The sequence below is a fragment of the Microtus pennsylvanicus genome, chromosome 6 (genome assembly GCF_037038515.1).
Source record: "Microtus pennsylvanicus isolate mMicPen1 chromosome 6, mMicPen1.hap1, whole genome shotgun sequence".
NCBI lineage: Eukaryota > Metazoa > Chordata > Mammalia > Rodentia > Cricetidae > Microtus > Microtus pennsylvanicus.
In genome coordinates, this window is record NC_134584.1 from 67,309,019 (window position 1) to 67,328,172 (window position 19,154).

At 40.0% G+C, this 19,154-nt stretch overlaps 1 protein-coding gene across 1 annotated transcript in view; it reads left to right on the plus strand.

The window, feature by feature from the left end:
* Nucleotides 1-19,154, plus strand: part of Adgrv1 (adhesion G protein-coupled receptor V1) — a 532,771-nt gene that overhangs the window by 30,127 nt on the left and 483,490 nt on the right. Inside the window, exons 5-10 of the mRNA XM_075976408.1 lie at nt 1,755-1,859; nt 3,374-3,487; nt 5,269-5,834; nt 6,316-6,592; nt 7,105-7,434; nt 14,236-14,412. Of these exons, the coding sequence (XP_075832523.1) occupies nt 1,755-1,859; nt 3,374-3,487; nt 5,269-5,834; nt 6,316-6,592; nt 7,105-7,434; nt 14,236-14,412 (1,569 nt within the window). The remainder of the gene's footprint in view (nt 1-1,754; nt 1,860-3,373; nt 3,488-5,268; nt 5,835-6,315; nt 6,593-7,104; nt 7,435-14,235; nt 14,413-19,154) is intronic.

Below are 19,154 nucleotides of genomic sequence, written 5' to 3' on the forward strand. Positions count from 1 at the left end.
AGTCCGGTCTGTTTTTCCAGACTCTTTGAGTAAGTGTGATATGAGACAAACAGTGAACTTAAGATTAACCTGCAAATATGACAGCTCTTTCAATTCAATTCTCATATCAATTCATATTCTCTTATATAGAATAGTCTCAGTTTTAGTTCTCATATCAATTCATATTCTTTTAAATTGTCTCTCCTCATATTCAGTTCCCTTATTAATTCATATTTCATGGAAGTTAAAACTCTGAGATTCTGTTCAGTGTATTTCTCCTTCTCCATCAAATTCTCGTTCTTCTAGCCCATCCCATTTTCAGAAACAAAAACACAAGTCTCTCCTAGAGAGAAAGTGTTTCTAGCTCCTGAGCTAAAATTAAAGGTTGTCTTCAACACAACTGGTTTTGGATACCAAGTTAGAGGCTATAATAATCTTCCTGATAGTCTTTTTGAATTCCGTTGCTAAGCAACATTGAAAATTCTGCTGCCACAGTCTCTAGCGTTTTATTTATTTCCACTTCCAGCACCTGCGCTTGTGTGCCTTGTGTCACAGCTCTGTAAAGTCATCTTTGAAACAAGGCAAGCTGTAGATAAATATGCTCTTTATGCTTGTCTTTCTTAAAAGGGGGTTTTCCTAACTTAAGTTTAGTAGATATTTGGGAGCCTACAAATGTATTGTCATTATAAATGTTAATTACATTAATTAGCAATTCTCGAGTGAAGGGACCATAACGCACCAAGTTCTTCTGTCTGATTTATTCATACATTCATACTTACCTCTGAGCCTCATACTCATGTGTCTAAAAGTTGCTTCTCTTTTCTTTGTCTTCCCCTCTTTTTCTTTCCTCTCTCTTTCGTCTGACGTTATGAGCCACCAGTTGTGGGAATGAGTACTAGTTACTGGGTTTGGTTGCAGCGCTACTAGGCCTCCTCAAACAGACTCCTTATGTGCTCCACGTCACAGTAGGTACTCAAGACTGCTTCCATCTCTAGCCTTTTAACAATTTTATTGATAATGAACATGGCATTGATACATTGATAGCAGTCAACGGTTATTGGATACTCAGCATATGTCAGGAAGTAGGAAAAACTCTGGATGTAAATTATCTCATCGAGTCTATCCCACACCTGTGAGGCAGGTGTTCCTAGCCCCAGTAACTGATGGCTGTGACTCAGTCGCTTCTAGAGATGCCCACTGCTGCCCTGGGACATGGGGGCTCCTTTTCCCCATCTGTCCTGTCTCAGCCATCCCGAGACAGCGTGTTCCAACACTTGAAGTCCTCCCTGGTTTTCCTCTGAACTGATTTTCTTTCTGGTTCTGAAAGTCAGTCATAGCTGTCTGTTTTCAGTGACAGCTGACTAATTATGAAGCAGGGGGGCTTGAGAACAGGTAGCCCCAGTGAGTCACTAGCTTGGTCATAGCGTGTAACTTATTCTTGTGGCCTTCTGAGCTCTGTGAGCATTTTAATCTATTATCCTTTAGTTGAGAAGCCTCTAAGATTCCTCAGAGCAAGCACTAGCAGGGCCAGGAAGCCTGTCACTGAATGCTTTGTTTTCTTTTTACACTGCTCTTCTAATTTCATCAATTTTTTTTGTCATCTACAGTTTATTGATGCGAGGAATACACAGTGTAAGATACAGTCTGAATTGATTTGTGGTGGAATTTAGCATTACTTTAGCATTTAGCATTTCTAAGGCGACAGTTTTACCACCTCCTGCCTTTCTCTGACTGATCAATGTCTGATCAATGATTGTCTTTGTTCTTTCCGATAGCCTTCATCAATCTCAGTGATTGAGCCAAGGAGCAGAAATGAATCTGTGCCTCTAACTCTCATCAGGGAGAAGGGGACCTATGGAATGGTCACTGTAACTTTTGATGTAAGTTTACTTTGAAATAATTTTAGATGATAACAAGTTAAGCGTTCATATCAGACGATTGCTATTTAAAAACACTAAAGTCTTCTGTACAATAAATATCACACTTAAAATTAACTAAAGACAAATACGTTTGCTTTTATACACTTCATGATGAATAGAAAAGTGTTTTCCTTGCTGCTTTCATGTATTGAGTTTCCACAAGACTTTCCCCTCCCCCTTCCTATCCCTCCAGCTCTTCTTAGCCACCCCCTGGTTCTCTTTCAAATTTGTGGCTTCTATTTCTTTAACTGTTGCTACAATATGTATTTTTTTGTTTAAATGGTTATAAGCACAACTTGTGGACCTTTTTGTATTGCCCCATGCCCTGTGCTTCCACTGATAATTGCTGTGATTCAGGCTACCCTGTCCCCCGAGCACTCAGCCTCTCTCTTGATCTCCTTCATTTTTCCTCTATAAAACTTATGTCCCCATGCTGCACACGACTATTAACTTCCATGTCATTTATTGTTGTCTGCTAACTAGAAGTGCCATATGGGAGGAGTTTGTGTTACAGCTTTTGTATTCACGGCCTGGCAGATGAGGCACGTGCTGCTCACGTGCTTCAATGAATGAGGTTGCACCTTCTCACGCCCCCTGCATAGTAGACGCTCTCTTTCCCACTTTAAAGATGAGGAGAATGCAGCACAGAGTTGTTGGGCATCTTGCGCAAGGTCACATAGCCAGTGACGGAGCTGGAACTGGATCCGATTTCTCCAGGGAATTTCCTGGTCTTCGATATCATTCTTCTCAAGAAGATGGGTTTCTACACTTTCCCCTTAGGTTTACTACAACAGTTAAAAAACAAAACAAAACAAAAACAAAATCAAAAAACCCAAACCTTAGAAAACACAGAGTACTCTAATCATAGTCAAGGTGAATAACGGCATTGCAGACCTTGACATAATTAGGAAGGCGGTCTCTCATGTGAGCTTACTTGTCTTTTTTTTTAAAAAAGGTTTATTTATTTATAATGTATACAGTGTTCTGTCTGTATGTGTGCCTGTAGGCCAGAAGAGGGCACCAGATTTCATTACAGATGTTTGTGACCCCACCATGTGGTTGCTGGGAATTGAACTCAGGACCTCTGAGTTCTCTTTCTCTCTCTCTCTCTCTCTCTCTCTCTCTCTCTCTCTCTCTCTCTCTCTCTCTCTCTCTCTCTCTCTGTTTTTGGTTTTTCCAGACAGGGTTTCTCTATGTAACTTTGGAGCCTGCCCTGGAACTAGCTCTTGTAGACCAAGCTGGCTTCGAACTCACAGAGCTCTGTCTGCCTCTGCCTCCCAAGTGCTGGGATTAGAGGCGTGCGCCACCACCACCCAGCCAGGCAGAGCTCTTAGGCACCGAACCAGCTCTCCAGCCCCTCATTTGTCTTTTGTAAACTATCTTTAAGCTTAAGAAGTTTGCCAGACTCACATGACAGTAATGACATGTTTTTTGGATGCTGTGTTTAACTGGTGGTACTGTTCATGTCTTCGCAGGTGTCAGGTGGCCCAAATCCCCCTGAAGAAGACTTGACTCCCATTAGAGGAAATATCACCTTCCCCCCTGGCAGGGCCTCTGTAATCCACAAATGGATAGTACTGGACGATGAGGTCAGCCAGTGCTAAGTATGCAGAAGACACAGGCTCTGTGACAGAGACTTGTGGAGGGCTGTTTGTCGAATATTAGATTGTATTTATTATTTGAAAGTATTCAGGAATGCAGTCTTTTGGAAATTAATGTCTTATATCCATTCATGCTTCAACCATGAGTAACAAGCTGTTATTTGGGGATACAGCTCACAAATCCCTGATTTATTCCATATTAAATTGTGCTTACAGGGCTGGGATGTGGGGAGGCATTTGCCTACTACATGGAAGTCCCTGGCTTCCATCCCCAGCGTCTAATGAATGTAAATACTGATTAACAATTAAATATAAGGTAAAGATTGAAGAATTTTTATAATGACTGTTTAATTTTTTTATTAATCATTTATTTACTATTTGAACAGAGATATGGGTGCTTATCTAGCAACTGTGTTTTAGTACAGGTTTAAGAAAAATTCTACTGCAATTGATACTTTTTTTTAGGTTATCTTGTTTGTTTACTAGTGTGTGTGTGGACATGTGTGTGCATTGCACACGTAGATTTGGGAATCAATCCCAAGTTACCAGTCTGCATGGCATTTTTAACGGATGAACCATCTTGATGGCTTCTTTCTTTAGATGTTTTTAGTTTTGCTGTCATGAAGATTTTATGGTTAGATTTTACATGTAGTCCACTGAGGACTTAGATATATGCTATAACACAATTGCAGAGGCAACCCCAAATCTGAACAGTAGTGTATAAGGATGTTCTTCATGAGACAGTAAAATCAAAACAAAACACACCCCCCCAAGCATGCAAAGGAATCCAGATATTGCTAAAGAAGCGAAGACAGGAAAAATAGACAGAAATATATAACTTTCTACAGAAATTCTATAGCCAAAGCAAAAACAGTGCTTAATAGAAGAAAATGTGGTAGACACTTTAGAAAGGTAAATTTCTCTGGAAAGACCTGAAACATTTGGTAGCATTGATGACCTTTGTTTTTCTAGTTCAGGAGATCAACAAAAGTCTTCTCCTCTGCGATCCCAGGGCAATGGAAGGTTATGATTCATTTATAATGAATTAATTACTGACCTTGTAAATTTAAAAGATTTAATAGTGTGTTTTAGGAGGAGTGTCTTTAAATCGCCACTGACAGAGGTAAAATGGGGTGAGTTTTCACCATTATTCATAACATAGAATTTACAGTAAAGGCAAGGCTCGAACAGCGAGGCGCACTGGAGAGCAACTCTGGGGTCTCTGTAAGCGATAGAAAGCTATGCTCTTGAATAATGTCAGTATTTCATCAAGAAATGACTTCTGGACCATTTCCAGAGAGCCACGGTGTTCTCTTAATATCACAGAATTGATTCCTGCATTAGAAATCACACAGAGATGCAAGAGAAATTCATATGCTGAAATTAAGCAGTTGTTTGATATCTAGTGTACTTTCCAGATTCTAGAATACTGTTAGACTTTGAATTCTCTTTATGACCATACCAATAATCTAAAATTGACACGGATTTATTCGCATTTGTACTACGTGTACTTTATAGTTTTCTTGACTCTGATCAAGATTCAGAGAAAAATATACATTACTAATTCTTAATGTCATTGCTTTATTCTTTATTTTTCTACTACCTGGAAGTAAATTAATATTTGGAAGATATTTTAGTTTGTGGAGTCTAAATGAGCCCCTTGCCATTTTCTCTGCATTTAAACTTTAGTATTTCTATGAAGCATGCTTTTTTTTGGCCTGATTGCAGGTATATTGGCTAATGAAGTTTTGTTTGTATCCGGTAAACAGGTGCCAGAAAATGATGAAGTATTTGTGATTCAACTGAAAACTGTAGAAGGAGGAGCAGAGATTAACGCCTCTAGGAGTTCGGTTGAAATCGTTGTGAAGAAAAATGATAGTCCTGTGAAATTCGTCCAGAGTGTCTACTTGATTCCCGAGGATGACCACATCCTCACCATCCCAGTGGTTCGAGGAAAGGATGTTGACGGAAATATGATTGGATCTGATGAGTCTGAAGTTTCCGTCAGTTATAAAGTCATGGCTGGGGACTCAACAGCACATGCCCAGCCGAATGTAGACTTCATCGATCTTCAGCCAAACACCACTCTTACCTTTCCCCCTTTTGTTCATGAATCCCACTTGAAATTTCAAATAATTGATGACAGCATACCAGAGATAGCTGAATCATTTCACGTCGTGTTACTAAAGAACACCCTGCAGGGCGATGCCGTGCTAATGGGTCCTTCTTCTGTGCAGGTCACCATTAAGCCCAATGATAAACCTTATGGAGTACTTTCATTCAACAGTATTTTGTTTGAAAGGCCAGTTATAATCGATGAAGATAAAGCATCCAGGTATATTTTCTTTAAATTTACAAACATAATTACTTTATTATATTTTTTTGTTTTAATTTTTATGATGTTGATCCAATGCTGAGCTGTTAGAACATGTGCCATTTCCTCTAAAACTGCCTTGTTGATATCCTTTTTAAAAAATATTTATTTATTTATTATGTATACAATGTTCTGCCTGCACGTGTCCCTGCAGGCCAAAAGTTGGCAACAGATCTTATTAGAGATGGTTGTGAGCCACCATGTGGTTGCTGGGAATTGAACTCAGGACCTCTGGTAGAACAGTCAGTGCTCTTAACCACTGAGCCATCTCTTTAGCCCTTGTTGATATCTTTTTGAATGTGATTTAATTCTTAAATTGAATTCATGTAATGATAGGTTCTTAGGCATATCCAAATATATGTGTTTTTCATATTAAAATGAATCAGTTTTTATGTTGTTATCTGATTTATGAGATTGATATGACCTCATGTGTTCTGAGCAGTTCTAGGTTTGAAGAAATCACAGTGGTTAGAAATGGTGGCACCCACGGAGATGTCTCTGTGGATTGGTTGCTGACACGGAACAGCACTGATCCCTCACCAGTGACAGCAGATATCAGCCCCAGCTCTGGGACTCTCCGGTTCGCACAAGGGCAGATGTTGGCATCAATCCTTCTTACCGTCGTTGACGATGACCTTCCGGAGGAGGCCGAAGTGTTCCTCCTCACAATCCTGCCTCTCACAGCACAGGGAGGTGCTGAAGTCAGCGAGCCAGCACAGGTAGAGCCTGCAGGGCTTCACTCCTGCATTCCTGTCACTTGTGTGACGGACGAGCTCTACAGCCTTTAAGCATCCAGGTCCAATCTCAGTTTAGCTCTGTGCGGCAGGAAAAAGGCTGGTTTTGCAAAAGTGGCGGTGACTTTTTTTCATCATCTGAATTTCTTCTGAAAATAAGAAACAAATCAAAACAACAAAACAAAACCCCCAAACAAATAAGCACCCCCAAAACATTGCTTTTTGGTGTCGGTGTAGGACCCAGGGCCTTGGATGCTTCTCAACCAGCCAAAGCTTCTAGCACCATGTTTAAGCCCAGACTTAATATTTTACCACTTAATAAGTTTCAAAACTTCTAGTTTCTGAAAAGTTTCAAAACTGTTTTTGATTCTTCTCCTCTCCTCGTACACAAAGTGATCATGTAAGAGATGCTCCCTAAATACGTAATAAAGGTCAGAACAGTCTGAGTCGCCCCACCTGTGAAACTCCTGAACTGAACTATTCTCTTTCATTTGTAGCTTCTGCTCTACATCCAGGACAGTGATGATGTTTATGGAGAAATAGCCTTTTTTTCTGTGGAAGGCCAGAAGATTGAAAGCAGTCCGACTGAACGATGCCTGTCTCTGAGTCTTGCGAGACTAGGGGGAGCTAAAGGAGACGTGAAAGTGACTTATTCTGCTCTCTATATTCCCGCTGGAGCTGTGGATCCCTTGCGAGCAAAAGATGGCGTCTTAAATACATCGAGGAGTGGAAGCCTCCTTTTTCCAGAACATAGCAATCAAGTCACTGCAAAACTACCAATAAGAAATGATGCTTTCCTCCAGAATGAGGCCCATTTCCTAGTACAGGTACTTTAGTGATTAAAATAATCTTAATTTTACAGCCATACTTGTCTATGCAAAATAGCTAACGTTATTTTGTTTTAATCTATAATTTAGATTCTGTTTGTTATTTGAAACTACATAGGGCTGGCAGAGTGGTATGCACCTATAATCCCAGAACTTAGGAGACTAAGGTGACAGGAGATGAGAGGGAGTCTACATCCCCAAACTGTGGGAGTCCAGCCTTGTCTACATCCCAAAACTGTGCGAGTCCAGCCTTGTCTACATCCCCAAACTGTGGGAGTCCAGTCTTGTCTACATCCCCAAACTGTGGGAGTCCAGCCTTGTCTACATCCCCAAACTGTGGGAGTCCAGCCTTGTCTACATCCCCAAACTGTGGGAGTCCAGTCTTGTCTACATCCCCAAACTGTGGGAGTCCAGCCTTGTCTACATCCCAAATCTGTGGGAGTCCAGTCTTGTCTACCTCCCAAAACTGTGGGAGTCCAGCCTTGTCTACATCCCGAAACTGTGGGAGTCCAACCTTGTCTGTATCCTGAAACTGGTGGAAATCAAACAAACAAGAAAAAAAAGACAACAAAAAATTTTGGTAGACTATCCCTCAATCGATAGAACCTTCTATGCCATATAGATCTGAACAAGGGAAGGGTTCAGCAGAAATACATGGTATTAAAGATCCGCCAGTTAAGACATGCAAAGGAGACCACTGTCGTACACATGGTAACTTCACAGGCTGGTGAGCAGTGCACAGGAGACAGATTCACCATAGCTTTGACTTGGTTTGAAAAATATGACATGAGAATTGAATTTATGGAGTAAATATTTCTCAGAGTATCTATTATATATAAGAGAAGCATTTCAACTAAAAGCAATCTGAAAAGTTTTTTCCTCTTAACTAGTACATTCAAAAATCCGTTTCTTCATTCAGTGTTGGTTGGCTCTCTGGACCTCCCAGGTCCATCATACCTCCATCTCGTCATTCTTAGTTTTCATCTTTTATCTGCCGAACACATTATTTTTTTATATTAAAGTTTTAAGTGGCTGCACTCATTTCAAGTGGATAGCATCTCTGCATTCTATGTATCTGACATTGACAGATTCTTCAATTAGATAACAGTGAAGGTTGTTTGTCAGATTTTTATGATATAAATAAATTTAATACAGAAAGATAATGGATATAGATTCGTACAATTAAGATCATATCTTATGCTGAGCATTGGTGGTGCATGCCCTTAATCCTGGCACTTGGGAAACAGAAGCAGGGAGGTCTTAGTTTGGGCTACAAAACAAAACAGAACAAAACCAAAAAAGGAAGTCTTGTCTCACCATCCACGGTGCCATCTGCAGTGTATGCCAAACGAAATAACATTTTCTATTGCTCTCCATGTGTTGTACTGCTGGATTGAGTTCTGCGTTTGGACCTAAGCTTCATTTCATGGCTTATGATGGCTCTCTCTGGAGATTCTGCCCATTCTCCTTCCTCACCGGTTAGGTTTCCCATCAGTCTCAACAGTGCTGAAAGCTGTATTATCTGTTTTGTTTCTGTCACCTCCTGGGAGGGAAGTTTTTAATAAACTCCTGGATTTTCTTAGCTCCCGTTTTCCCCCTTCAGATTATGTTTTACTTTGCTAAAATAGATTCCTCCTAAAATACAGATGCAGAAAGTGTGTATGTAACATACACTTCTTGAGGCTTTGCAGGGGTGGAAATGTGAAATCTGACCGTTAGTTTGTTTGGGAAATTGGTTGTAGATTAAATGGTTTCTTAATTATCACACAAAAGGCAGTCTTTTAGCTTCCAGGTTGTGGATGAGAAATTTAAATGAAAGGCAATGATTGACTTTTTAGGTAATTTTGTTAGTCTCCAAAAGCATGTAGTATTCTTGACTCCTGAAATGCAATGGCCCTGTATCCAGCCTTGCTATGCAGGGAGGGTGGCTCTTTCTTCTTTAGCTGAGCGGTATGCATGCCTTATGGTTTGCATTCCAGAGGGACTGCTCACCATGTGGCCTGGTGGGTGGCTTGTTATGGGAAATACATGGTTTTCCAGTACTTGATGAACACTTTTTGGTGAGTGCTTGTCTAGTAGGAAGTGTTTGTCATGTTCCTAACATTACTGGTGACGGAAATACTGACCTTCATCTGTATTATCATGATTTTGTTATGTGTCCTTCATATGGAGAAATTTTGCTGTGATGTTTGCCATTCTAAAGATTCCTAGAGGCATACAGGCCCCAGCTCCTCACGCTGCCCTCACTCTTCCTTGGTTTATGGCATGCCCTGTGAGATGGCTGGCCACATGGCAGAGTGTGGAGGTTGGGTACAGCAAACGCTTAAGACCAGAGCTCTCTGTGACAAGGACTGAACACAAGAATGCTGCCATCAGAGCGCAGGTGGGCATACAGTTAGAAATTGTTAAAAAGTTAAAAATATGCCATAACTTGTGGCAAAAAGAAAACATCTTTAGCCAATGGTTCTGGCATAACTGGATGTCAACATGTAGAAGAATACAGAAGATCCATATCTATCCCCATGGACACAACTCGTCCAAATGGACCAAAGACATCAACCTAAATCCAGCCACACCGATCTCATAGATGAGAAAGTGGGAAGTAGCCTTGAATGAATTGGCACAGGGAACCACTTCCTAAATATAACCCTCGTAGCACAGACACTGAGAGCAGCAATAGAAATAGGACCTCCCGAAATTGAGAAGCTTCTGTAAGACAAAGGACACAGTTAGTAAGACAAAACGGCAGCCTACAGAATGGGAAAAAATCTTCCCCAACCCCACATGGGACAGAGGACTGTTCTCCAGAATATATGAAGAACTCAAGAAACTAGACATCAAAATACCAAATAATCCAATTAAAAAATGGGGTACATATTTAAACAGAGAATTCTCAACAGAAGAATCTCAAAAGGCTTAAAGACATTTAAGGAAAATGCTCAACATCCATACTCATCCTAGAAATGCAAATCAAACAACTCTAAGATAGCATGTTACACCTATCAGAATGGCTAAGATCAAAAACACTGATGACAGCTTATGCTGGAGAGGAAAAGGAGTAATGGGAACATTTCTCCATTGCTGGAGGGAATGTAAACTTGTACAGCCATTTTGGAAATCAGTATGACAGTTTCTCAGAAAATTTGGAATCAATCTACCTCAAGACTCAGCAATACCGCTCTTGGGCACACACCCAAAGGATGCACACTCATACCAAAAGAATATGTGCACAGCAGCACTATTCTTAATAACCACGACCTGGAAGCAACCTAGATGCTCCCAACTGCAGAATAGGTAAAGAAAATGTGGTACATAACACAATGGAGTACTACTCAGAGGTAAAAACAATGACATCTTGAAACATGCAGGCAAAATGGTACTAGAAAAAACTACCCTGAGTGAGGAAACCCAGACCCAGGAAGACAAACATGGTATGTACTCACTCCTAAGTGGATGTTAAACACAAAACAAAGGATAACCAGCAAATAGTTCGTGACCCCAGAGAACCCTAAGAAAGGCATACATGGATCTCCCTAGAAAAGGGAAATAGATAAGATCTCCTGAAAAAATTGGGAGTGTGTGTGTGAGGGAGGAAGATGGGGTAAAGGGAGGGAGAGGGGAGAAGGGGAAGGAGAGGAGAACAAGAGGAAACAGGATGGTCAAGATGGGGGATGACAGAGAGGGAGAACAAGGAAAGAGATTTCTTGATTGAGGACCCCATGACAGGGCTAGAGAGAAACCTGGCACAAGGGAAATTCCCAGGAACCCAAAAGGGTGACTCCAGCTATGACCATAAGCAGTAGTGGAGAGGGTGCCTGAACTGGCCTTGCCCTGTAACCAGACTGATGACTAATTTAATTGTCATCATAGAACCTGTATCCAGCAACTGATGGAAGCAGATAGAAAGATCCACAGCTAAGCATTGGGCCCAGCTCCCAGAGTCCAGCTGAAGAGGGGGGGGGAGCAATTATTTAAGGACACGGTCAAGACCATGATGGGGGTACCCACAGAAACAGATGACCTGAGCTAGTGGGAGCTCCCTGACTCTGAACTGACAGTGGAGGAACCTGCATAGGACCAAACTAGACCCTCTGAATATGGGGGACAGTTGTGTGGCTGGGGTAGTCTGTGGAGCCAGTGACAGTGGAACTAGTACTTATTCCTAGTGCTTGAATTAACTGCTTGAAGCCCTTTATCTTTGGAGAGATACCTTGCTCAGCCTTGATATGGGAGGGAGGGTCTTGGTCCATCCTCAAAGTGATGTGCCAGACAGACTTTGTTGACTCCCCATGGGAAGGAAGCCTTACTCTCTCTGAAGAGTAGATGGGGCTTGGGGTAGGGGGAAGGTGGGGGAGGAGGAAAGGGAGTGGGAACTGTGATTGGTATGTAAAAAAAAAAAGTTGCCATGGTTATGGTGTCTCCACAGCAGCAGACACCCTGAGACAAGTGCTCAACATGGCCTTGCACGGAAAGCTGAGCGGAATTACAGGGAGGGGACCAGAAACCTGCTCTCCTCAGGCTTTGAGCCCTTCAGCCAGCACACTGCTGGGCACAACATTAGGAAAGCATTCACTGTCAATAGCAGAGATGCGAAGGCAGAGAATGGCCCCTTATGAATGTGGGGAACACCTTAATTTTGAGACTGTTTAAAAAACCAGAGCAGCAAAAGTAAGACACTAAAATTAGCATTTATTTGATCAGTTTATTGAATGATTTTTTCATCATCTTTTATATCATTCCTTTGTAGTTTTCAAAGGTAAAAAGCACTAGAATTAACTGTGTGACGTTCTGATAAAAGTAGCTAAAATGACTTACTACTCTTCCTTTGCAGAAAGTTTTGAGTGAAAAATATATTGATTCTCTTCCTTTGATGCTTTGGACCCGTGGTTCTCACTCTTCCTGATGCTGTGACCCTTTGATACAGTTCCTCATGTTGTGGTGACCCCAACCATAAAATTACTTCATTGCTACTTCAACTCTGTAACTTTGTCACTGTTCTGAATTGTAATATCTTTAAAAATTTTTTTATTTAATTTTTTTCCATTTTACATACCAACCACAGTTTCCTCTCTACCCCACTCCTCCCCCTACTTTCTTCCCTATCCAAATCCCCATCCATTTCTCAGAAAGGGTAAGGTCTCCCATGGGATGTCTATAAAGTCTGGCATATGAAGTTGAGGTAAGACCAAGTTCCTCCCACCTGTATCTAGGCTGTATCTATCCTCCATAGGGAATGAGCTCCAAAAAGGCAGTTCATGCACTGGGGATAAATCCTGGTCCCACTGCCAGTGTCCCCACAGGCTGCCCAAGCCACAGGACTGTCATCAATGGAGGGCCTAGTTCGGCCCTATGCAGGTTCCCTAGCTGTTAGTCCAGAGGCAGTGAGCTCCCACGAGCTCAGGTCAGCTGTCTCTGTGGGTTTCCCCATCATGATCTTGATATTTTTAGAGTTAGAGATTTGCTAATGGGACTGTGGGACACAGGTTGAGAACCAGTGCTTTAGATTCTGGTCATTTACATTCTGGTCATGGGAGAACAGTCCAGTCTTGTCCATTTCTGAAAAACACCACACAAACACAAATCTCTACTGTGGTTGACATGTGGCATCATGTGAACCTTTCAAAGCTTTGTGGAGGAGGAGATTTGAAGAGCTTGGTGAAGCTGAAAGTCTCATGGGAAACTCAAAGCTCTTGTCTTTTATAGTCCAAGATGACTAACTCCTTCATTTGACCAGTGTGGACTCATAAAGTTCTGTACATAAGACGCTGAAAGTTGCGCTGTATCAGTGACCCTGTAGAACTGTTTGTCCTGTAGGGGCCAACTATAAATGCTTGTTGCATAGCCGGTGCATTCCAGGTTTGTGCTGCAGATGGGAACATGCAACACGGACACACATGCCTTAAGATACTAACCAGCAAAAATCTGAGCTAGAAAATAATGAACTAATGGCATATGAAGTTGTAGTTACATCATAAGCTTAATCAGAGTAGTAGAGCTTCCAAAGGGGGTGGCCAAAGATAACTGGAGAATCCCAAGAAATCGTCACACAGAAGAGAGGACATTTAGCTGGTTTTTAGGGTGTACTTGAGATTGTGAGATGATGAAGGGAGGGGCCGTTCTCGGCCAGGAGACTACCGTCTTCATCAACTACTGGGAGACTGATCGTGTGTTAGATGTGTACTGTATTTCTGTAAGCACTCGGTTGCTCTGGCTGTAGTTGGAGTTTTGAACGGTCTGCTTGTACTGACTTAGGTCTGGCAGAGAAGGAGACTAGGTGTCTGATTGGATGTATGGGTCAATGGAACCTGGCAGAAAATGTGAGAGTTTTTTTTTTAACATTAGACTTTTAAAATGTCGGTGTAGTTGAATATAGGTGTCAGAGTGGACAAACAGGTGGTGACACACGATAAGCTAATGGTGGGTAGGACCTGGAACAGGGATAGTGATTTCTGTTTGGACAGTGTATCTGTACAATGTCTGCATGACATTTGTGAGATGCTCACTAGTGATGGTTATAATGACTTGGAGTTTGAGGGAGATATTCAGATATTATTAAAGGGATAGGATGATGTTACAAGGTAAAGAACCAGGGAGAGCTCGACTCAGTAATCAATCCTGAGAATCAGAAGAAACGGGGCTCTGACAGTCCCTTTAGGAGGTGCAGGGCCAGGTACCGACTTTCAGGGTCACTGGTGACCTGTGACTGCATCAACTTAGACATTTCATGCTGGGATTTTTTTTCTGAATTTAATTAATAAATTAACAATTATAATATCTCTTGTTTTTGTTTGTGCTTTTTAGTTGGAAGCTGTGATATTGGTGAGCATATTTCCCCCAATCCCACCAGTAAGTCCCAGATTTGGGAAAATCAGAAATATTTCTTTATTGGTTACCCCAGCCATTGCGAATGGAGAGATTGGCTTTCTTAGCAACCTTCCAATCATTTTGCATGAACCCAAAGGTTCTGACACCGAGGTGGTGAGTACGCATTTACTTCCTGATATGTCCTAATGTGTCTGAGGGATGTAAATCCTTTTTGATATGGGGCCAGCGTGTAGAGTTAATAGAATATGTGCTTTTTAGAATAAACAACTGATGAACATCTGATTTTCCTACAATATTTACTATTCTTAAGAGGTTATGCTTATATATATTTGCACATATATACACATAAATGGCAGGAGCCATCCCCATTGGTGGACAGGTTCCAGCAAGGGAAGGAAGTGAGCCAGGCCATGGTGATCGGGAGAATCTTATAGCCAGAGTATTTCTTTATTTATACAGAATTTAGTAAGCAGGGATACATTCATGTTGTTCCAAAACATAGATTATATCATTTTTGTTTTGGGACATGTGTTTCACTTCCTTTCATTCATCTTTTTGCTCATCATTAATAAACTATGACAAATCAGTTATCATTTCCAATCATTTTCCTCAACTTTTGACATCATTGATTGAATAGGATGCTCAGGACTTTCCTGGGGAAACTTAGAAATAGCATTCCTGGAACAAGGCATAAAAGATTCATAAGAAAATTTCCATCAGTCAAATATTCCCAGATTGTACAAATATTAGAAGTCTCCCAAGTAGGAAAAGCAAAGGTGGTATGGCGGCCATCTTGTGGCTCAGCTTTGCTGGACCTTTGCCAAGCAGCTGTGCTGGTTTTGTGACTTCTGCCATTCCATCAGATATGGCTGTGCCGTCTCCCCTTCTTTTGTTTGTGAACATAAGGTCTGTTCTGAGACAAAATTGTAAATACCTTTTTATAACCTCGGAAACCAAGGCAGACTGCAATTGAGCTGAACTTGTTGAGGCACAGACTGCATGTTTAGTTCAGAATTGTTTCGTAGGCCATGGAGGTAGGGAAACAGGCTGTTCATTTAAGTATTTACCTGGGTCCAATACCTGTGAGAGGTGGAATCAAGTCAGTTCCCTAAAGCTTACAGGAACCCTTTTTAAGTTTACAAAAAAAGGTAAAAGAACATCAAGATTCCTAAAACTGTTTATTCTGCCTTGGAGGGCACCAAGGCCTGCCGTTAACGTTATAATCAAGGATTTTTCTTGTGCATACTAGTTCCATGTTTCTGAGGCAAAACATGAAAATCTAATGATTCAGTCATAGTTTGTCAGCTTCTAAAATTTCCCTAAGTTTTTCTTTTTAAATGATTTGTTCCAGATCCTATATCTCATGCTTATTACCACTTAAGTAATAATTTCTATAGAAGATTCAAATTCTTATACAGCAAGTTCTCCCAGGGAATCATCTTCAGTTTTATTTTTTTTATTTTTTTATTTTTTTGCAATATGCCACAGCTTTTATTGCAATGTGGCCACTTTTGTGAGAATAGGGAATTTGATCTCAAAACAATGTTCCATTTAAGGCTCTTTTATACAGAAATTGCCGTCATGACTGATAATTAAAATATCTATAGTGTTTCAAGACTCATACAATAAACATAAAACTCCTACATTTATTCAGTAGTGTATACTCAATGGGAGACCAAAGACATCAACACAGCTATTTCTTTGAAGAAAATATGCAGGTAAGAGGAATGAACACATTTAATCCCTTAAAAAGAATGCCAATTAAGTTTTATTCTTTTTTTTTTTAAGTTTTATTCTTAACATCAGCTTTCACAAGAGTTATTCCATTTTCCCAGTTCTGGCCTCCAGTGAGGGGCCCTTAACAGCAAGGAGTCAAACATTAAATGCGTCAAAGACACAGGAAAGAGTGGTGTAGCACTTTTAGCAAGGACAGCGAAGGGTCAGTTCAAGTCGTCCGAGCACTGTGATCTTTGTCAAGCAGCAACTCCAGGACACTTAGCATAGCCACATAAATATATATGTAACAAATCTAGTCATAGATATTGATGTCATTAACTTTATTGAGAGTGAATGTGGCTTGGTAGGGTTTCTAGGAAGTAACTGGGAGTGGAAGAAGGGAAATGATGCAATACTATTTCAATTAAATTTTTTTTAAAAAAAGTAGAATTAATTGCTCATGGTGAGAGTAGATTGTAAATGGAGGCTGCTCTTTCATTTCCTGACTGATCAGACATGAATAATCACACAGAAACTATATAAATTACAACATTGTTTGGCCAACAACTCAGGCGTACTTCTAGCTAGCTTTTATATCTTAAATTATTATTTTTTATTTTACTATAAGACTCTCACTTTATTACTTCTTGCTTCCTGGGCAGCTACAGGGAATCTACTTCCTTCAGCAGCTACATGGCATCTCTCTTAACTCTGCCTACTCTCACTATATATCCCTTTTAGCCTGACTGTATTCTGCCTTGCCATAGGCCAAAGTAGCATTATTCATTAACCAATAAAAGCAACACATATACAGAAGTCCATCCCACAACATCTTCCTCCTTTCTATCTAATTAAAAAGGAAGGTTTTAACTTTGACATAATAAAATTAATAAACAAAACAGTTATCAAGAAGAATTATAGTTACAATATTTAGTCCATTTATATTTGGTAAATTAAGGTAAATAGTCTAACATGTATCTATCTTTGTGACTCTAAAGTCTCATATCTAATTTATCATTGATTATAACTAGGGAAAACTATAATTATAACTATCTATTCTTCAACTTCATCAAAGACTCCAGAAGGATATAATATTGCCTAAGTTAACAGGAAGTGCATTGTAAGCAGCTTCCAAAACTCTAGGATTGACAGAGGTATCTCACTGCCTAGACAGTCATCCAAAGTTCTTCTGTAAAATTGGGGCTTCCATCTTCAGCCTACATAGTATCTGACAGACTTTTCAATGAAGCAGAAAATTTGAAAGACTTCTTTGCCTATATTGACAGTTTGTCAGTTACTTTCTTGTGTGTCCTGCAGAACGTCTGGCAGACTCTTTCATAAAGCAGGAACCTTATAGGATCATCCCTTCACTGGGAAAGTTCAGCAGTCACTTTTCTGTGGGTCCTGCAAGTCTGGTTCATACAGCATACCATCAAACAATTCAGGAAAAAGCAGTTTCTTGCCAAAATGACTATCCTTGTCACATTGAAGGCAATTTGATAACAAGTTTCTTTGATGCCTGTCAACTTCTCTGAAGGAATTAGAGCTGTCAGAACCAGACATGCCTCACTATTCATAAAAGTCTAAGTCCTTAAAACATTTTAAATGCCATATTCTGTAAGTCTTTGAAAGGTTTGAAGAATACCTATCCATATGAATTTTATCTCTGTATATCTAAAAAATCAAGTAACATGACTAAAAGTTTGATAATTATAAAAGACTATCTATTAATCTGTATTTCTTAATTATATTACATTTTAAAATGAGCTGCACAAATACAATACCTTGAACAAGAGCAGAAATACATATACACTATGTACCCAGTGTAACAAATCAACCTTAAAATTGTATCAATAGACCAAGATCTATGCCAATGCAAAGTATTAATTTCTATATCATATCCCCCTTTAAATGAAAATAAGCATTTATAAAAAATCACTTTGGGAATTTGGGTGTTGTTTTCTATAAACTACTTCCTGCTGTTTTTTTGGGTGAAGTATTTTTAGGGTCCACAGAGACCTTTCTGGGGGGGGGTCTTGTTCCATCAAACCAATTAGCCTGGAAATAATCCACAGGTTCTTATCTTCTGTGGAAACAAAAGCAGAACCTCTTTTCCAAAGTAACATATACTTAGACTCAAATTTTGAAGTCAAGATACCTTTAAAATATATATGTTGGTTTAGCTTAGCAGCCCCCAGAATCAAATGTCTCTCTGTAGTCAAAATTCCAAGAAAACACAATAATAAATATAATCTAGACTCTCTGTGTATTTTTCCTCTTTATGTGGCTTTTTTTCTTTACTCCATTTATCTATGTCTGTATTCTTTTATATTTATTTTACTGTCTCTTTAAAGACTTTGTTTTATTTTTTAAACTACTTTTTATAACTGTCTGTATTCTTTTTTCTTTCTCTCAAGCTTATATATATACACATATATATGTGTATATATACATTTTAAATACATTGTGACCCCTTTGGAGATTTATTTTTGTCTGAATCTGTCTTTATTGAATATCTGTAATCATTTTCTGACCAGGAGCACCTTTTCTTTTTAAAAATACTAAACAGGTGGCTAAAACCAACTCAATGGCTCTGCCTGTTTGCTCTGCCCCATCCAACATGGCAGAGGTATGTTCGCCGCCTCTTCAAGCCATGCTTATTGCCCAAGCTCCAGGGATGTAGGGGGTCTATGTCACTATTAAGCAACTAGTAGCATGCTGCTCACAAAACCATTTAAGTGCAGAACCAGAATTTGTGCTGCCAGCACAAACCAGGAAGACCTTTCTTAAAGCGGTTGCCCAGTTTTTGCTGCTAATGCTAAGCCAGGAATATTTCTCTTAATAGAATTGTACCTCTGATTGCCTCTAGCAAACAGAGCCCACCTGAGAAAATGTTGTTACCAAGAAGCCATGCTTAACTCCATTCTTTTGTGTCTAAAATTCCTTGCCAAGCTCTCTCAGGTTTCATGTGGATGTACTTGGCCCACATTGGCACCATCTGTAAGCAGAGACTGTTCTTTCGTTTCCTGACTGCTCAGACACAAATAATCACACACAGAAACTATATTAATTACAGCATTGTTTGGCCAACAACTCAGGCATATTTTTAGCTAGCTCTTTTATCTTAAATTATCATTTTGTATTTTACCATGAGGCTTGTGGCTTGTTACCTCTTGCTT